Genomic DNA, 17,107 nt, shown 5'->3' with positions numbered 1-17,107 from the left:
CTTTGCTGTCCATTCTAATTGCAGATTAAACTCTGGCCTTCAATTTCAAATTTGTTTGATTTAGATAACATGCGTTTAAATTTATATAGGATAGGTTATGGAATAAATGTTTGCTTGTATATGTACTTTTATTGACTTCATGTGATTGAGTGATTTCATGCAAATTTCTTATCAGCTTCCCCCCTTCAATGATAAAGTCTCCTGCATCAGCCATTCCTCAGGTAAGATCAAAGCCTCACCTGAATGTTGCTACAAATACTGATACAGAAATAAACATGAGATACAGATACGAGATCCTTAACACAATTAGGCACACAGAATGGTTCTCATGTATTATTCATTGACCATAGCTTACATCTTCAAACATGAAATACAGAATTCATAAAATTCATCTGTCCTATTCACATCCTTATCATTAATTGGTAGAATGGCCCTCATTCATCTATGAGTTGAATATAAACATCCTTAGGCTACGTGCCCATCTCTGTAGTCGTAATAATCTTTCCCGAGACAGTATCATATTGCCCTCTCAGGTAGTTGTGACCTTCACCCTCATCTGTATCAATTATTTAGGAGGTTACTGCACTCCTGCTGTGCCTTACATAACGGAATCATTGAGACGGCAGGTTTGCGGTGAGTTTTCGGTCCACTACACAGCGCCTTACTCTTGTGTTTTTGTTGCAGAACTCAACACTCAGGTCTTAAACACTGACAGCTTTCTAAACCTTCTCCTTTATCTACCTCAAATACTTATTCTTGCCTGTCCATTTAATCTTTGGAGCTTTGCATGCCTAGGTGCCAGGCGTCTCTCTGGCACATGTATGCATCTACCTGCAGTGCTTGGAGTTGATGGGAGGCTTTTGACACTTTTTTGTTTTGTTGTTGTTTTTTTTTTTTTAATATATTACTAGAAATTCTGTCTCAAAGCCCATCACATCTCAAGAGTGGACTAATAATGTGACTTCATGGACCGTCTTTCAGGACCTCTAACAGAACTCAACCTGAAAATGTGGCAGTCTTGACAGTCTACTACCTGCTTATGAGTTCTTCCTCCATGCTTTCCTAAAATAAAATCTAAAATGAATACTAACTCAGGATGTGGTCTTATCTATTCACGTATCCATTGCTTGGGAACGTGTGTTCCCGTGATGACTTCTGGTTTCATTGATTTTTGCTAATTTTAAGACTCAATGTCTTAGAGTAATTGCATTCACTAACGCTGCTTTCATTCACTTCAAACTATCCTTCACTGCTTACTCTGCCCAGTTCAGTACCACTGCCACTTTTAAATCAGATTCTTTGTATTCGGTTAATAACTACATGATGGTTTGTAAAAAAAGATCATCGTCGTTCATGTTTAGCCTTCATTGTTTATTGAATGATCCGAATTAGATTTCTAACTAAGTTGAAGTATATTTTTATTTAAAATTGAGAACTTAACTATGGAAATGCCAGTTTGGTTTAGCCTGGTTATATGTGCATCAATCTAACTGATGTTTTGATCTGCAGGAGAGGACTACCAGCATATCGAGTTTGGTGTGGATGAGGTAATAAATGCAGAGCCTGTGGCAGTGAGAGACTCACTGTACAAAGTCTCCAGCACTCTTAATCCTCAGGCCCCAGAGTTCATCTTAGGCTGCCAACCATCTCAGAAGGCCTTTCCCACAGCCACGCCGGTCGCTGATATCCCAGATGGCGCCGACTTTAACTCCCTATGCTGCGACGACTCAGAGACCTCGGTCCATCAGAGCTGTTCAGACATGGATGGGGTTTCGGGTGGCTTGGGACAACGGAAGAAAAAGAAAAAACGTCCGCCAGGATACTACAACTACCTGGAGGGTTCCAACAGCACCGGCTTGGCCACAGATGGAGTCGGGGCATCAGGCCTCGTTAACGGACATACTTTAAATGCTTCACTCCTTGGTTCAGAGGACATGATGGGGGACATGCTAGCTGAGGCTGAGCTCATCCCCCCAAATTCTGTAACATCCACAGCCCAAACCGCCCCTCTTTCCCTTCAGAGGACTTGTGAAAGCCCTGACAATTCAACATTGGACTTGACGAGTGGAGCTGCCTCTTTGGCAGACAGAAACGGGGCAGCTTCTTTGTCCACTTCCTCTTCTTCGTCCTCTCAGAGCAGTGGGGTTGCACAGGTTGGCAGGACTGCAGAGCAACATGCAGAACCCCCAGCTTTAGAGAGCCCAGTACTCCTGGGTAATGGAGGACACAGCTCCTCTCCACCATCTCCTCTTCCCCCTGCTGCTGCTCTGGCCACCCCCACAACCACAATTCCTGCTACTACTGATCAGAGGGAGGCCGAGGGCTCGGGGGAGGCCAACGGGCTGCCAGAGACTGCCTCAGCTGCTGGAGCAGCAGACGAACTCCAAGATTCGTCTGAAATGGGCGAGGTGCAGTCCTCTTCCTTTGTTACCCCTCTTTCCTTAGACTCTGAAGTTCAGCCGGTAGTCTCGCCTGTTCCCCCTGCAGCACCCGTTGCCAACCCTCCAAAATCCTGGGCCAGCCTCTTCCACAACTCCAAGCCTCTGCCTGGAGGTCCTCAGGCTTATGTTGAGGTGAAGAGCGTGCCTGCTGCTGTTGTTGAGATCACTCCAGCTGCCTCTGAGTTGCCTGAAAAGGCCAATGAGGTGCATGAGGGCCCTGTCCCTGTGTCTGAAGACCCTATGGCCCCAAAATTAGCAGGTAAAATGACATGACAATGTTAATGGTTTTGAGCCCAAACTGTAAAGAATGTCGTTTTGCACCAACATGCCATTCAACTGTCTGTTTTTAAGCAAATGCTGGCTTGTCTAAAGTGATGGTTCACCCAAAAACGAAAACTGTCATTTACTTACCCTCATGTTGTGCCAGAGCTATAAGACTTTCGATCATCTTCAAAACACAAATGAATATATTTAATGAAATCAGAGAGATTTGTCACTCCATTGTTATATAATCCAAGGTTTCTGAAGAGTATTTTAATTTAGGGTTTTATTCACATTGATATGGCATTGCACATCAAATATGGTAAACAAAATCTCAACAATACTACAATGATGCGCTAGAACAGGGGTTCTCAACTCCAGTCCTCACGACCCACTGCTCTGCATATTGTGTAGGTCTCCCTTATTTAACACACCTGATTCAGATCCTCAGCTAGTTAAGATAGACTCTATAGCCGTTTCTCAATATCAAATACGCAAAGTTCGGACTTGTGTCCTTGGTAGTTCAGACTTGCCAAGTTCGACTCTGGAGAACGAACTCCTGAGGACGAGAAGATGCAAGTCCGGTTTTTCTGCAAATGGAACAGAGTGTACTTGATTGCGTCACTCAGCAGCACGCTCTGGCTACTCCGGTTATCTCTTTATATTTTAGGCAACAATAAAACGAAATATGCTAAAACTCTGCATCTTTTCGTCAACAATAAAACGAAATATGTTATGAAACACCACTCTGCCTCTTTTCATTTAAAAAAATAAAAATCAACATATTAGCCTAATGGCCATGTGGTTCAGGCAAGGCGATTCTCTTCATTGCATATATTAACAAAATGAACATGATCTTTTTGTTTTCATTTTAAAAATGTGAAACATTGATTTTTTTATTGACATTTATCAAACAGAGACAGGGTTATGTCATTTTATTTTATTGTTCACATAGTGAAGATAATATAAAAAATGTTGTTAAAGTTAAGAAACCATGGAACAAACTATAGTTTAATGAGACCAAAGATAGACTTATACACAAGACGAATTGTACGTCAAGTTTATCATATTCACTAGACTAGAGGGATCAGAGCCAGCGGCAAACGTTAGAAGCACTAGCCGAGGATAAGCTGTTCCAGTCGGGGTTGATCTCGCTGAGTGTCCGCTGAAGTCTTGGATGTCAGATGCTTTTTTCTTTATAAATAAATAAATAAAATAAATTACAGATTTGAGATTTAAACAACCACATTCTCGCCTGAAACACTCTTAAAATTACATTTCATGACTCAATAACAGTAGTATTTTGATATTTCCCGGATTTTCTCCTCTCCTATTGACGCTTGCTGGTTGGTGCGAGGTGCATTCTGGGTAACCTGGCTATCTCAAGTCCGCACAAGTCAGAGCAGTGGATCGCGAGGACTGGAGTTGAGAACCCCTGCGCTAGAACAAATCCTTTACCCCTTCCCCTTAATATACCACTTCAAGTATTTTTGTATCATTGGTTCACATAATCAAGGCCTCACTCTGTAGATATTTCCCATATTAGCCAGCTAAAATGTCAGTTAACTAATATATTAGCTTATTTATTGTTTAAATGATTGGGTTTAATCTGTTAAAATAATCATTTATCTCAATTCAGTTTCTGAAAATTCACTGTCTTTGAAGTAGGACTGTGCATTGATACATATATCCCGATTCAATTCCGATTAGCAATATCTTGTTTCGATTCAGTGAAAAATTTTCATTGGCCCCACCACAGAGTTTTGTTTTTGATGTTTTTAAACCCATGTATCCTTGTATTGTAATAAGGTGAAATTTCAAAATTCATATATAATTTCAATACCGGTGCTAAGCAATTTTACTAATAGCAATTTTGAATGCTATTAAAGACAAGTAATCACACTATAAGTAATACTACAAATAAGTACAATAGAACAAAGATACAAATGAAATTTCTAAATGAAAAAAAAACACCTAATTTGTTTCAGGTAGAACTTACAGTAGTTTATTATGCTGCTTTCACTTTAACACTAATGCACAATATACTGTTACACATTCTTTATTAATTCTGTATGTTTACTTAAGGTATAACCGACTGCTTACCAGGATACTCGCCAAAACGGGCATTTTGAGATACATTTTTGTGAATTTGTCCATTCAAGTGCAAAGGAGGTATGAAAGAACTTGTTATTTGTTACGTTGTCTGAGACGCAGCTTTCTGTGCATGCACGCAAAACTCAGGCAGTGTATGCGAGTTCTTTCACGTCGTCTTGCGCTCGAATGTTTAAATTGGCAAGGCTATAAAACATGAAAATTATAATGCAGTACTGTCCTGACAGTTTCTTTAACTCTTTGGAATATCTTTCACACTTAACTTGCTTCCGCCATGTAAAGTACTAAATGAAAGACTTTAGTCCCTTTTGTAACATCGCGCAAGGTAAAAGAGGATGGCATCTTGTGGAGTAGACTAGTAATAAGGTTAGCATCAATCATATCTTATGTCCAATGTTTGAGGAAGTAAATATGAAAAAAGATCGATTCGTGACTTAATCGATATCGAATCAACCACATTTAACATAAAACATTTTTGTTTCCTACCCCTACTTTAAAGAGTCTTCAAGCAGCTCTTTTGCCTACAATTGCCATTCATTGGGACCATGTCTGTCAAGCTTAAAAAAGCACCGTGAAATCGGTGTGCTATATTTCAGTTCTTCTGAATCCATAAAATAGCTGTAAACAGACTAAAAATGTTGCCATCACTTTTTTGATATCTTCCAAATTGAAGTTGATGTCTCTTGAGGTGGACAGACATGGTCACTACTTCTGTTGCTATATATATGTTAAGATTTTCCTTTTGTAATACTTTGTTGAAAATAACAGCATTTGGGTGTGAATAATGGAAGTATGTTTATCTAATGGTGAACTATTCCTTTTAATTCTGTGTGGTTAATGTTTCTGTCCACAAGATGGCGGCAGCAGCCTGTTTTGCTGATCTGCAGGCGGCACCCATAAGCTCCTCTGTGGGCCCTAATCACTTCAAGGCCTTTTGCTCACAATTCCTTTAAAACCGCATTTCCTCATCTTGTTGCTCAAATGAATCATGACAGGTCTTGAGGAAAGGCCCACCAAGATGCTGTGGTTTACCTATCATATTGTTAACAATGTTCAGAATGTTTCTCCATCCAAAGAACAAAAGCCAGGGGGGTTTCTTGTCCAGAGCCTGAGTGTTGATTTGCTACAATGGCTACTATTCATTCAACACACCTCTATACAATGATTTCTTGACCTTGGAACCAGTCACTGGGACTCTATACTGCATTAAATCTTTCTCTGGGTTCCCCCTACTGTTCTTCAAATATGAGAAATCTTGCACAAGACCTTTTAAAAAAAAGAAAGAAATGGTGATAATTTCTAAATCTGACTTGTGTGGTGTATTGTGTAGACTTGTCAAATTATTATGGAACACGTTCTATTGATCTCATAATTGGCTTGTGGCACTCAGACGTTCTAGACTTTTCTTCTGGGTAAATACATGTTCTGTTGCATAATAGGAAGCGCATCTGCTTGATTTATGGCATTTATATCACTATTTCAGATGTGTTTTTCTTCAAGCGGTTAATGATGTGATTTATGATCTTGTGAATCTGTTTTTTATCATACATGTATATATTCTTGTGCTAAAAAATCTGCAACAAGTGTCTTTCCATCAGCATTCCTTTTGTCGTGTGCTAATCTCCCCTGATGCAAGACACTTGGACAGGCACTGTGTGGGGATGAATCTGTTATTATCCTGACCATTGGCTGCCCTTGTACGTTTTAGTTTTTAGAGTAAATCTACCGAGTGCCATTATGCATTTTATTGCATTTCTATTCTAACTGTTTTTTTTTCTTTTTGAGATAGTGATGAATGTGATGTGGCCTGGTTTAAATCTATCCAGGCACAGACATGCAAGAATTCAAGCTTAAAGGACAACTCTGGCGCAAAATGAACCTTCGGTCTAATTACACTTTGGTACCTTGTCGACCGTTTTCTGAGATTTGTTTTCATGATTATCAAATGCAAAGAGTTTTAACTCTAAAACTGTTTAGCTTATAAAGCTAGTATATGGGGCATAGAGTAATGAAAATAAAAATTGCAAGTTAATACCACTAACAAGGCTCATAATAGCCCAACACTAACACGGTAGCATAATAAGGGTCCCTACATGCAATCCGAAGCATTGAGAACTTTGTAAGTGTACAGACCGTTTAATAAGAAGATATTTTATAAAGACAGTCCACTTTGCGAATACAGGCAGGAGCCATCTTTGGAAAACAGTCGAACCATGAACGACGAGCCAAGTGCGCATGTGAGATGTGAACGAGCCAAAACTTGTGTCCAGTGTTAAGTGTTGGGCTATTTTGAGCCTTGTTAGTGGTTTTAACTAGTGATTTTTATTTTCATTACTCTATGCCCCATATACTAGGGTTATAAGCTAAACAGTTTTTAGAGATTAAACTCTTTACATTCGATAATCATGAAAACAAATCTCAGAGAACGGTTGATTATGTACCAAAGTGTAATAAGACCAAAGGTTCATTTTGCGCCGGAGTTCTCCTTTAAATTAGTGGCATTATTTAGATTTACATAACCATTGCAGTCTCTTTCTCTCTCTTTTTTTTTTTTATTTTTTTTTTTATTTTTTTTTTTTATACTTGTCACCATGAAATCAAAATTGACTCTGTCCATTACTGGTCTTATGTACAATTCATCATCATTACAAATCAATTTAGATTCCTTTTCTTCTCATGTCACTTAGGACAATGTTATTTAATAGCTTCTGAGTAGGGATGCACCCAAATTTCATCCCAACATGTTCCTTACTGTGCATCCCTACTTAGACATTGTTTTAACAACCTGTTCTGCTGTGGAACACCCACTTTCTTTAATACTCCAGTCAATTTGCGTTGGATAAATTTTATTTATTTTTTATAAATATCCAGTTTTACTCATCACATCACAAAAGTATAGTGGATTCCAAAGTTGTTGTTTTTTTATGCCCCCTCTGTCCAAAGAAAGATTAATGGATTGCTTTTTTTTTTTTAGTTCAGCCATGCATGCTATTTTACTTCTATTTAAAATGTAATGCTAAATTCAAATTTCCACGTTACCATGAGAGCTGTAGCATTATTTCAGCCTCCCTTCCTAGGCGTGGTACAAAAATCTCATTTTTCCACAATCAGCTTCATGTGCATCAGTCACATCAGCAAGGTTGGAGTAATGAACATCACATCATTTTCCATTCTATTGATTGTTTGATGTTAGTCTAGATTTGTGTGTAGACTCTGTATCTTGTTAAATGTCTTTTTCAATGGAAAGATCTCATGTAATGTGTCCCAAAAAAACAATCAGGTAGACTAGTCATGAGCCATGCTTCCACCACAGGATCTTTCCCCAGGAACTAGGCACTTTAGGCTGGTACTTGGTGTGTTTGGACCTCAGCGACCAATGACTAAATTAACATTTTCAGAGTTCAGGAGCTTTTGGGGGTGGGGTTTGGGAGCTGCACATGCTGATTGGTTGAGTTCATGCAGCATTTTGTTGGTTGACTCCTCAGCATTTTATTTCAACTACCATTGTTAAGTCTGTTGCTGTGCGAGCCGTAAAGTTGTTCGCTATTCGAATCAACAATGAAGTTAAAAAAATACAACAAATGGGCTGATGACACTGTACAGGCTTTATTGAGCTTCAATGCAGAGGATGAAATCATGTGGGAGCTGGAAAGTCGCACGCAATCCTACGTCACCGGACTAATTTGCCAAATCTTCACAGTACTTTAGGTCGCGAGTGAAATGCAGACAGCAACAGGTCTGGGGGATAAAGTTCCTGGTACAAATTGTCCTGGGTAATTTCGGTGGAAATGCAGCTATACAGGGCTTTCGTGAAAACTGCCTATTTGTTCAGGCAACTCGCCTGTTATTGATCCTGAAAATGTGGTTTTGCACATCCCCTGTGTTTCATTCACAAACATGATTTATTTTTCTTTCCATCAGAATTAATTGAGAATGTGAAGTTGATACACAAACCAGTGTCTTTGCAGCCAAGAGGACTGATAAACAAGGGAAACTGGTGCTATATCAATGCTGTATCCTTTTTCTTTGCCTCAGATCATCCTGTCATATTGAGCTGTTTAAACAATAATGAATCGTCAAGTCTTTCTTGTCCCTTGTTTATTGTCACTTGACTCTCAGCTTTAGACCCTGCAGGCCCTGATTGCGTGTCCCCCCATGTATCATCTGATGAAGTCTATTCCCCTTTTCAGTGAGACTCAGAGACCCTGCACATCCACACCCATGATGGATAACTTGTAAGTTTCAGGCTTTTTCCCCCGTCTTATTATAATTTTTATTACATTGTCTGTATATGAACACGATGTGGAATGTCAAAGCATATCTATTTAAGACTTTGCTGGCATTAGAGGCACTAATGTGATCAATCTTAATATGATGCTACTCAAAGCGTAGGCCACATACGGCCCTTGAGCCGTGTTTTTGCGGCCAACTGATGTCATCATGGCAACTGCATCTAAAATAACCATAAACAATTTTGCTTTTGAATAATTTTGGGTGGGTGGTGTGTTTATACTGTATTGTCAATAGAAATGTCAATTGGTCAAGATGCCAAACAGAAAAACTATAGTCTACTCTGAATGAGCCAAGAGTGAAATAGTAGTGTGATAAATCAGAATAAAGCATTACAGGTTTTCAAGTCAAGTGTTATATAATGGGAAGCATCTGTTTGTACACTGATGCCAGATTTATTGTTCATAATAAATACATAGATATTTTAGATTTTTTAGATTGATCAAAGTTTCAAATTATGATGAAAATATAAAGGAAATCAGATGCAGTAACTGGGTGGCTGCTTTCATTTGAAATGTGCACACCTGACCCTAACTAAAATTTCTGGTTGACTTCAATTAATCAAGTTTGTGTAAAACACAACAGATGCATATAGCCTTTGCTAAATTCGATCATTTTAATGTGATATTTTTGAACCAAATTAACTTTACAGGCAGTGTTAGGCCTGTTTCATTTACTTTACTTTTTTTTAAATGTATAGTTTTGACCCCCTAGTCTTTTCTCTTATAGTGTTCGGCTTGTGAATGAGTTCAGCAATATGCCTTTCCCTTCCAAGGCCAAACAGCAAGGTAAATTCTGTCCAGTGTTAATGAAGGACAACATATTTACATACATTTCGTTTTTTCACTTGTATATTTGTATATTATATTATCCTCTGCTTCTCTTTTAGCTGCTGGAGAGAAGATAATGAAAGACCTTAGAGTGGGTGTTGCTTTTGAACCCACTTACATCTATAAACTCCTCACCCTCATCAAATCAAGCCTTTCTGAGAAGGTAAATAGCATCAAGACTGGACGGTTTACAATAAAGCTCATTGTTTAATTGGACTTGCACTGTTTTTGTGCAAGTCCAAAAACTCTGATGGAGTTTTAGGACACCATCGGGTCACTTGATGGAGTTTTTTGGTTCCTTGCCACTGTTGCCTATGGCTTGCTCAGTTGGGGGGATATTCAAATTAAATGACCCATCATACCATTGATCACCTCTACCAATCTTGATTGTCTTTTTTCGTGAATAAACAAACACTGTTATGTTGTCTTGATTGATATTGTGAAGCAGCTTTGATACAATCTGTATTGTGAAAAGCGCTATATAAATATACTTGACTTGACTTTTTGGAGGGCCCCAGTGGTACAGGGGGAAAACGACGACAAATTACAAATCTAATTTAGGTAATGATTGGTTGTAATTGCCGCTAACAATTCAATAGTCACTTAGTTTCACAATTACTGGCACCTGAACAATGAAGTCAAAATTATAGACACCTGTACTTGGTACACCTGAGGACAGGATCTTCCTGTTCCATCCGTTTGTATTTATCAGCACATTAACTAGCACTCAGGAATGAGTGAGTCAGGAACCTCTAGTGAACAGATTAAAGCAGATAGATAAAGCCCTCAGTTATGGCATTCTTTAGCCATTAATGAGCTGAATCAGTGGATGAAGTCTTCCGGATGTGGAAGAACGACAGCATGTCTGAACAAAGCTGGCTTAGCTGGCCGTATACAGAGGATGGGCATATCCCTTGTTGCCTAACTATTAAAAAATTAGGGTTGCAAAAGGGTGTTTTTACTGTATTGCAATTTGATTTCCACTGTAAAGAGTGTACAATAGAAAGGTTCCAATGATGCCTTTATATTGAAAAATGTATGTTTTCGACAGTTGATAAAATATAAGAGAATTTCTTCTTATTCCAGTTTTATTAACAAAATTATAATTACGGCAATGATTATTTCTTATCTTATTAGGCATTATGGTGCCTTGAATGCCAGTATATCTAGAAGTATTACCTTCATTTAAAAGCTTAGTCATTGTCTGACCTGTAACCGTGTTTGGTTTGAAATTCAGTTAGTGTTGTGTGAGGTGTGGTGGATGAAAAAAGTCTGTCATTTATTAAAGATCTGTCTTTCTCTCAGGGTCGCCAAGAGGATGCAGAGGAGTACCTTGGTTTCATTTTAAACGGACTGCATGAGGAAATGCTGGCACTGAAGAGGCTTATTTCTCCACAAGAAGACAGTATGTTCCTTTCTAATTTCTGCAGTGTTTGCTTTCTGCAGTGTCTCTCAGCTGGTGTCCTGCCCACTCTGGATTTGTCTGGTTGCATTATATTAGATGTCCGTTTCTGTCTTTGAGTAGAAGCCCCCACGCCAAATGGGCCTGAGTCTCAGCCTGGTGTGGAGGAAGACCCTGCTGAGAAGGAAGAAGGTAGTGATGATGAGTGGGAACAGGTCGGTCCCAGAAACAAAACCTCCATCACCCGGCAGGCAGATTTCATCCGCACACCTATCACCGACATTTTCGGTGGCCACATCAGGTAGGCTTCGAATGCATGTTTCCGTGCCTGTTGCTTCTAGATACTGTAGAGCAGTGATTCTCAGGCTGGTCCTCTGTGTTATCCCCAGTGTTAAAGATCGAATGTGGTATTCATAACTTCAAACGTGGAATCTGACCTGAAAAGTCTTGAGAACCACTGCTGTAGAGTCATTGTCCTCATAAAGGCCCTGATATACTCATGACAAAGTTCTTTTTTGTTCTTCGCTTAGGGGTAAAAAGAAGTTCATCGAACATCCAGGCGCTGCCCATGATGCTGGGTGCGTCATTTATATGAATATGTGCTACGTGCTTTCATCTCAAAATAAACCCACAACAAAAGTGACCGCAGTGGGAAAACAGTTGTTAAAAAAAAGCATCTTATCGTAGCAACTTGGATATGTTTTTACAAGGCCTGCAGTTTGGCCTGTCTATTCACGTTTATGTAGCACTTTAATACAAAAGATTGCTTAAAGGAGTCGTTCAATTTAAAAAAAAAAAAAACTTTTGCTGATAATTTACTCACCCCCATGTCATCCAAGATGTCCATGTCTTTCTTTCTTCAGTTTCTTTCTTCAAAAGAAATTAAGGTTTTTGATAAACATTCCAGGATTTTCTCCATATAATGGACTTCAATGGGAACCAAACGGTTCAAGGTCCAAAATACATTTCAGTGCAAACTGCAAACTGTTCAAAGGGCTTTAAATGATTCCAGACGATGAATAAGGGTCTTATCAAGTGAAACGATCGCTCGTTTAAAAAAGAACAACAACGTTTTAAGTTTTATAAGCTCAAATGGTCGCCTTGCTCTGTTCTGTGATTTGCGTTCGTGACTCTTCTGTTCGAACTCGTTTATCAAAATGAACAAATCTTTTTTCGCGTCGTGGTTCATTCGTGAACGAAATGAACGAGTTGACTCTGGAAAAGATTTGTTCATTTTGATGAACGAGTTCGAACAGGAGAGTCACTGTGCGTCACAGAACAGAGCAAGGCGAACATTGAGCTTATTAAAGTTAAAATTTGTTTTTTTTTTTTTTTTAAATGAGTGATCGTTTCGCTTGATAAGCCCCTTATTCATAATATGGAATTGTTTAAAGCCCTTTGAACAGGTCTTTTGGACCTTGAACCGTTTGGTTCCCATTGAAGTCCATTATTTGGAGAAAAATCCTGAAATGTTTTCATCTAAAACAAAAATTTATTTTCGGTTTAAGAAAGAAAGACGTGGAAATCTTGGATGACATGGGGGTGAGTAAATTATCAGCAAAAGTTATTTATTTATTTTTTTTAAAGTGAACTACTCCTTAAAATGCAAGCTGCTTTAAAGTATTAAACATGAAAGTCAGTGTTAGAATTTCTATTATAATGCAGATCTTCAGTGCGTTCATGTTTTTACTCGAGTCTGACTTTGACTGGTGAAGAATTTCCATGTCAAAGTGGGTGGCAGTCCCAGAGCACATCTATGTAGTTTGAAGTTGTTTTCCAACCAGAGCAAACTTTAGGAAAGTGTTCTTTGACGAGCTGTTTCAATCTCTCAAAATGAAAACTTCTTACAAACTTTGATTTGGGCTGATTTTGTTTTTGTTGTTTGATTTGACATCACACCAGTTTGATCTACGATTCCGCTTGAAGTATATCAGGGCCTTAACAGTTTCTGTGTGAGACACTGACCTCTGTGACGCATCAAACCACAGAGGTGAACCACAGGTGCGGCTCTTCTGCAAGAAAAATAAACTTGTGGAAAAGTAAAGTCATGGCACCAGGTTTGACCTTTTCATCGGCTCACACTGTTTGTGGTATGACACAAGTGCTTGGTAAGTTTGGCGTTATCTTTGGCTGTTCTGGTGCTCCTCCAAGCTGTGTGGCTACAGCCATTACCGGTACACACAATTCACTGCAGAATAACAAGCCTTGTGGCTCACCACCTCAGCCCAGCTAATTTTGTTGGCTGCAAAAGCGCAGACGCCTTAACGTGTGGGGGCGTCAAGGATTAGATGAAGCTTTTTTCCTTGGCATTTGTGTCTATGGTTTGGCTATCAGAGAACTACACTAACCTTTTCCACTGGTGGCACTTGCGCTACTAACTTTTTCAGTTACTGGCGCAAAACATGATTTGGTCGCACAAATTATTTATAGTAAGCCGCACTCTGGATAGTAATGAATAATAATGAAACTGCATTAGGGGTGGAACGGTACAGAAGTCACGGTTGGGTTGGGTTCATACCTTGGTTCAGACGGTTCGGTACGATTTCGGTACAATGGAGTGAAAAAAAAAACAAAAATGGCATTTTATAAATGTCTTAAGCCTCGTATTTTTTAAGTTGTTTAAGTTTTATTACTAAAGGCATAGAACCAGTTTATTTGCAGTGCACTGACAATAGTTTTATATAATTAGTTTATTAATTAAATTAATAAAAAGACAAAATGACCTTGATATATGTTTGGTAATTGTACTTAAATGAATGTAAAATTAATTTGCAATATTTCAGATCAATATATTTTTTTTCCTTAATTTTAACTAACCCTAACTTTATTCTCATCTGAATTATAAATACATGATTTCCGTATAAAATAATTACCATTAAAACACATTTGATTTTCTTTTTTAATCAATGTAGAATCATATGCAGGACTGTTGGAAAGCTGTGATGACAATAAAATGATAGCTTATAAATATATCTCTGGTTGTTTCTGTTCCACAACACTTTGTCATGTTTGGGGTGTGGGATGAAGAGAGGGATATTTTTCAGTAATTATTTAATAAAACATTTAATTTATCTTCAGTGTGTAGAATTAGCCAATCAGGTGTCTTGACACGAATCACGCGATTATGATTATGAAAAAACTAACGTTAGTCTAAAAAACTGCTAGTGATCATATAACGTTAGTCGATGTCAATATCAGCGCTAGCAATATAATTAGTTAGCTCATGGCAGAGTTTATCAGCCGAACACCATTCCGCAAATCTACCTTTGGTGTAAGGAAGAGACACGGTGTCTTACATCTCTGCGTCTTTTTCCTGCCGCCATGCAGGCTCAGATGGTAGCCTATATGATTATGATTAGCATGCCTATTATAAAGACACAAACCTTTTACTATCATGTCATTTGAATAATATGCGCGCGATAGAGAGAGAGAGCAAGACAGCGCTTGTGTTGTGTGAAGACGTGATAGTGCGCGCGCGGCCAGGGCGCGCTCTCTCTCTCTCTCAGCTCGTTTGCGCCCTGTCAAACGCATCAGTCATTCTACTCTACAACACTCACTGCGATCAAAAAAGGCTTTGGCGGGACAAAAAGCGGACGATCCGACAGGTTTAAGAAGATTAAATACAACCCGAAAGAAACTAAAAAAAAAACAGACCCGTCAAAATAGTCAGTGATACATTTGCGACCCATTAAAAATTAGGGTCGCAATGGGATTTCAAAAGGTCGCATATGCGACCATTTTGGTCGCAGTGTAGTTTCCTGGCTATGGAGTCTTTGGTAGCCTGATGGAGAATTGAATTGCATATCTTAGCCCTTTTTTTTGCTTTCCTGTGAGAAATGCATTTCATGGTTGCATATTCTCTTCTCCAATTGCCCTTGTGATTTAAAAAAATTCTTAAATTGATTTTGATCTTTTATTTTGTTCTTGTAACAGAGTAAATGGTTTACTCATTACCTCTAAAATTGGTCCCACTCCTCTTTTTTCTAAAACCCATTTTATTTTTTTGTTTTTTAGATCTGTGGTATACCAGCAGAGCTCAAAAGAGTCGGCCACCTTGCAGCCTTTCTTCACACTGCAGTTGGACATCCAATCAGAGAAGATCCGCACAGTCCAGGAGGCCCTGGAGATACTGGTGGCACGGGAGTCCGTTCAGGGCTACACCACTAAGAGCAAGCAAGAGGTGAGAATCATTAGGGAAGCAGTTTTGTGCCATTTTTAAAGGTCAACTTAAAGGAGAACTCCGGCGAACAATGAACCTTTGGTCTAATAAAACATCGATACCTAGTCAATCGTTCTCTGAGTTTTGTTTTTATGATAATCGAATGTAAAGAGTTTTATCTCTAAAAACTGTTTAGCGTATAATGCTAGTAATGGGGGCATTGACTAAGTAAAAAGAAATTGCTAGTTTATACCACTAATAAGGCTCAAAATAGCCCCACACTAACGCAGTAACATAATGAGGCCCCATACATGCAAAACGAAGCATTGAGAACTTTGTAAGTGTACAGACCGTTTAATAAGAAGATACTTTATGAAGACTTTATTCGCGTATACAGACAGGAGCCATCTTAAAAAATAGTCTCGATAAGTCGATCCCCGAACGCCGTTCATACAGTTCAGAAGTTCGCTGAACATCATACAGTTCAGATCACTCAGCACGACGTTCGTGGTTTGACTTATCGAGACTATTTTCTAAGATGGCTCCTGTCTGTATACGCGAAGTGATCTGTCTTCATAAAGTATCTTCTTATTAAACGGTCGCGAATTAGTCTATGTGTGGGAAATACTGCATAAGTCACATGCGAACTGCTCGGCTCAGCACTGACGATAGCGCCGAGTTTCTTTACTTTTCCGCCGACGAAAGCAGAGCTGTGGAGACCCGCTTCGCCATGCTTTCATTGTTTTGATTTCATCGTTGGAGCTGTAATGACTGTGTAGGGGGGTTTTGTTCACCCAGATTTGCTTCCCCTGGTCTGTATTTTAAATTGCATGTAAACCTCCAAGATGACATGCTTTAAATTTGATTCTGACTTTCTTGTGTTGATGTTTAATTCTGATTTCTTGCCCTCTTTGTCCTTTTCTGCTTTTAGATTGAGATCAGCCGGAGAGTGACTCTTGAAGAGCTTCCTCCAGTGCTGGTGCTTCACCTCAAAAGATTTGTCTTTGAGAAGACCGGTGGATGTCAAAAACTGGTCAAGAATATTGATTACCCTGTTGATCTGGAGATCAGTAAAGGTGCTCATTTCATTTTTCTTTTTATCCACTGAAACACTGTTATCACATTGTTTAGTCAGTTAGTTGGTGATTGCATGATTTCAGTGGCACTTGTTCTGTACCAGGTGACATCAGGAGGAAAATTCCTGTTTTTTGTCAACTGCCTGTCATTACCGGTTTAGTAACCTGTATTCAACTTAATATTTATATGAATATTAGGGGTGTAACGGTTCACAAAGTTCACGATTCGATACGATACGCTCGTGTCACGGTTCGGTACGTTTCCGATCCAGCAAAAAGAAAGAAATTCCAGAGAAATTTCTTTGATTTAATTTTTTTTAAATTATATTTTTATTAAAACTAACATTATAAAGTATAATATTTTTTTACTTTGAGCAATGATGGAGCTATACTTGACTTTTCTAAGGAGCATATAATACAAAACAGGTCCTTGGACAAAATGAAATGTAATATTGTAGTAGTTAAAAACAGGTTCATTTTAGTTCAGATTAACATTTGAGGTCAGCAATTATATTCATAATTTCAAAATAAAATGA

The 17,107-nt window shown here is 38.7% G+C and overlaps 1 protein-coding gene across 4 annotated transcripts in view; it reads left to right on the top strand.

Annotated features, from left to right (window-relative positions):
- Positions 1 to 17,107, top strand: part of usp10 (ubiquitin specific peptidase 10) — a 37,689-nt gene that overhangs the window by 16,052 nt on the left and 4,530 nt on the right. Inside the window, exons 3-14 of one of the 4 annotated variants that reach the window (XM_039669711.2) lie at positions 176 to 221; positions 574 to 633; positions 1,510 to 2,700; positions 8,736 to 8,827; positions 8,940 to 9,049; positions 9,834 to 9,892; positions 9,994 to 10,097; positions 11,240 to 11,339; positions 11,460 to 11,637; positions 11,867 to 11,914; positions 15,351 to 15,516; positions 16,427 to 16,571. In XM_039669711.2, the coding sequence (XP_039525645.2) occupies positions 176 to 221; positions 574 to 633; positions 1,510 to 2,700; positions 8,736 to 8,827; positions 8,940 to 9,049; positions 9,834 to 9,892; positions 9,994 to 10,097; positions 11,240 to 11,339; positions 11,460 to 11,637; positions 11,867 to 11,914; positions 15,351 to 15,516; positions 16,427 to 16,571 (2,299 nt within the window). The remainder of the gene's footprint in view (positions 1 to 175; positions 222 to 573; positions 634 to 1,509; positions 2,701 to 8,735; positions 8,828 to 8,939; positions 9,050 to 9,833; positions 9,893 to 9,993; positions 10,098 to 11,239; positions 11,340 to 11,459; positions 11,638 to 11,866; positions 11,915 to 15,350; positions 15,517 to 16,426; positions 16,572 to 17,107) is intronic. The other 3 variants (XM_039669713.2, XM_039669712.2, XM_039669714.2) reach the window with 3 other exon arrangements.

This window comes from Pimephales promelas, chromosome 1 (genome assembly GCF_988280905.1).
Source record: "Pimephales promelas chromosome 1, fPimPro1.hap1.1, whole genome shotgun sequence".
In the NCBI taxonomy this organism is placed as follows: domain Eukaryota; kingdom Metazoa; phylum Chordata; class Actinopteri; order Cypriniformes; family Leuciscidae; genus Pimephales; species Pimephales promelas.
This window is presented reverse-complemented; position numbering and strand designations above follow the sequence as displayed.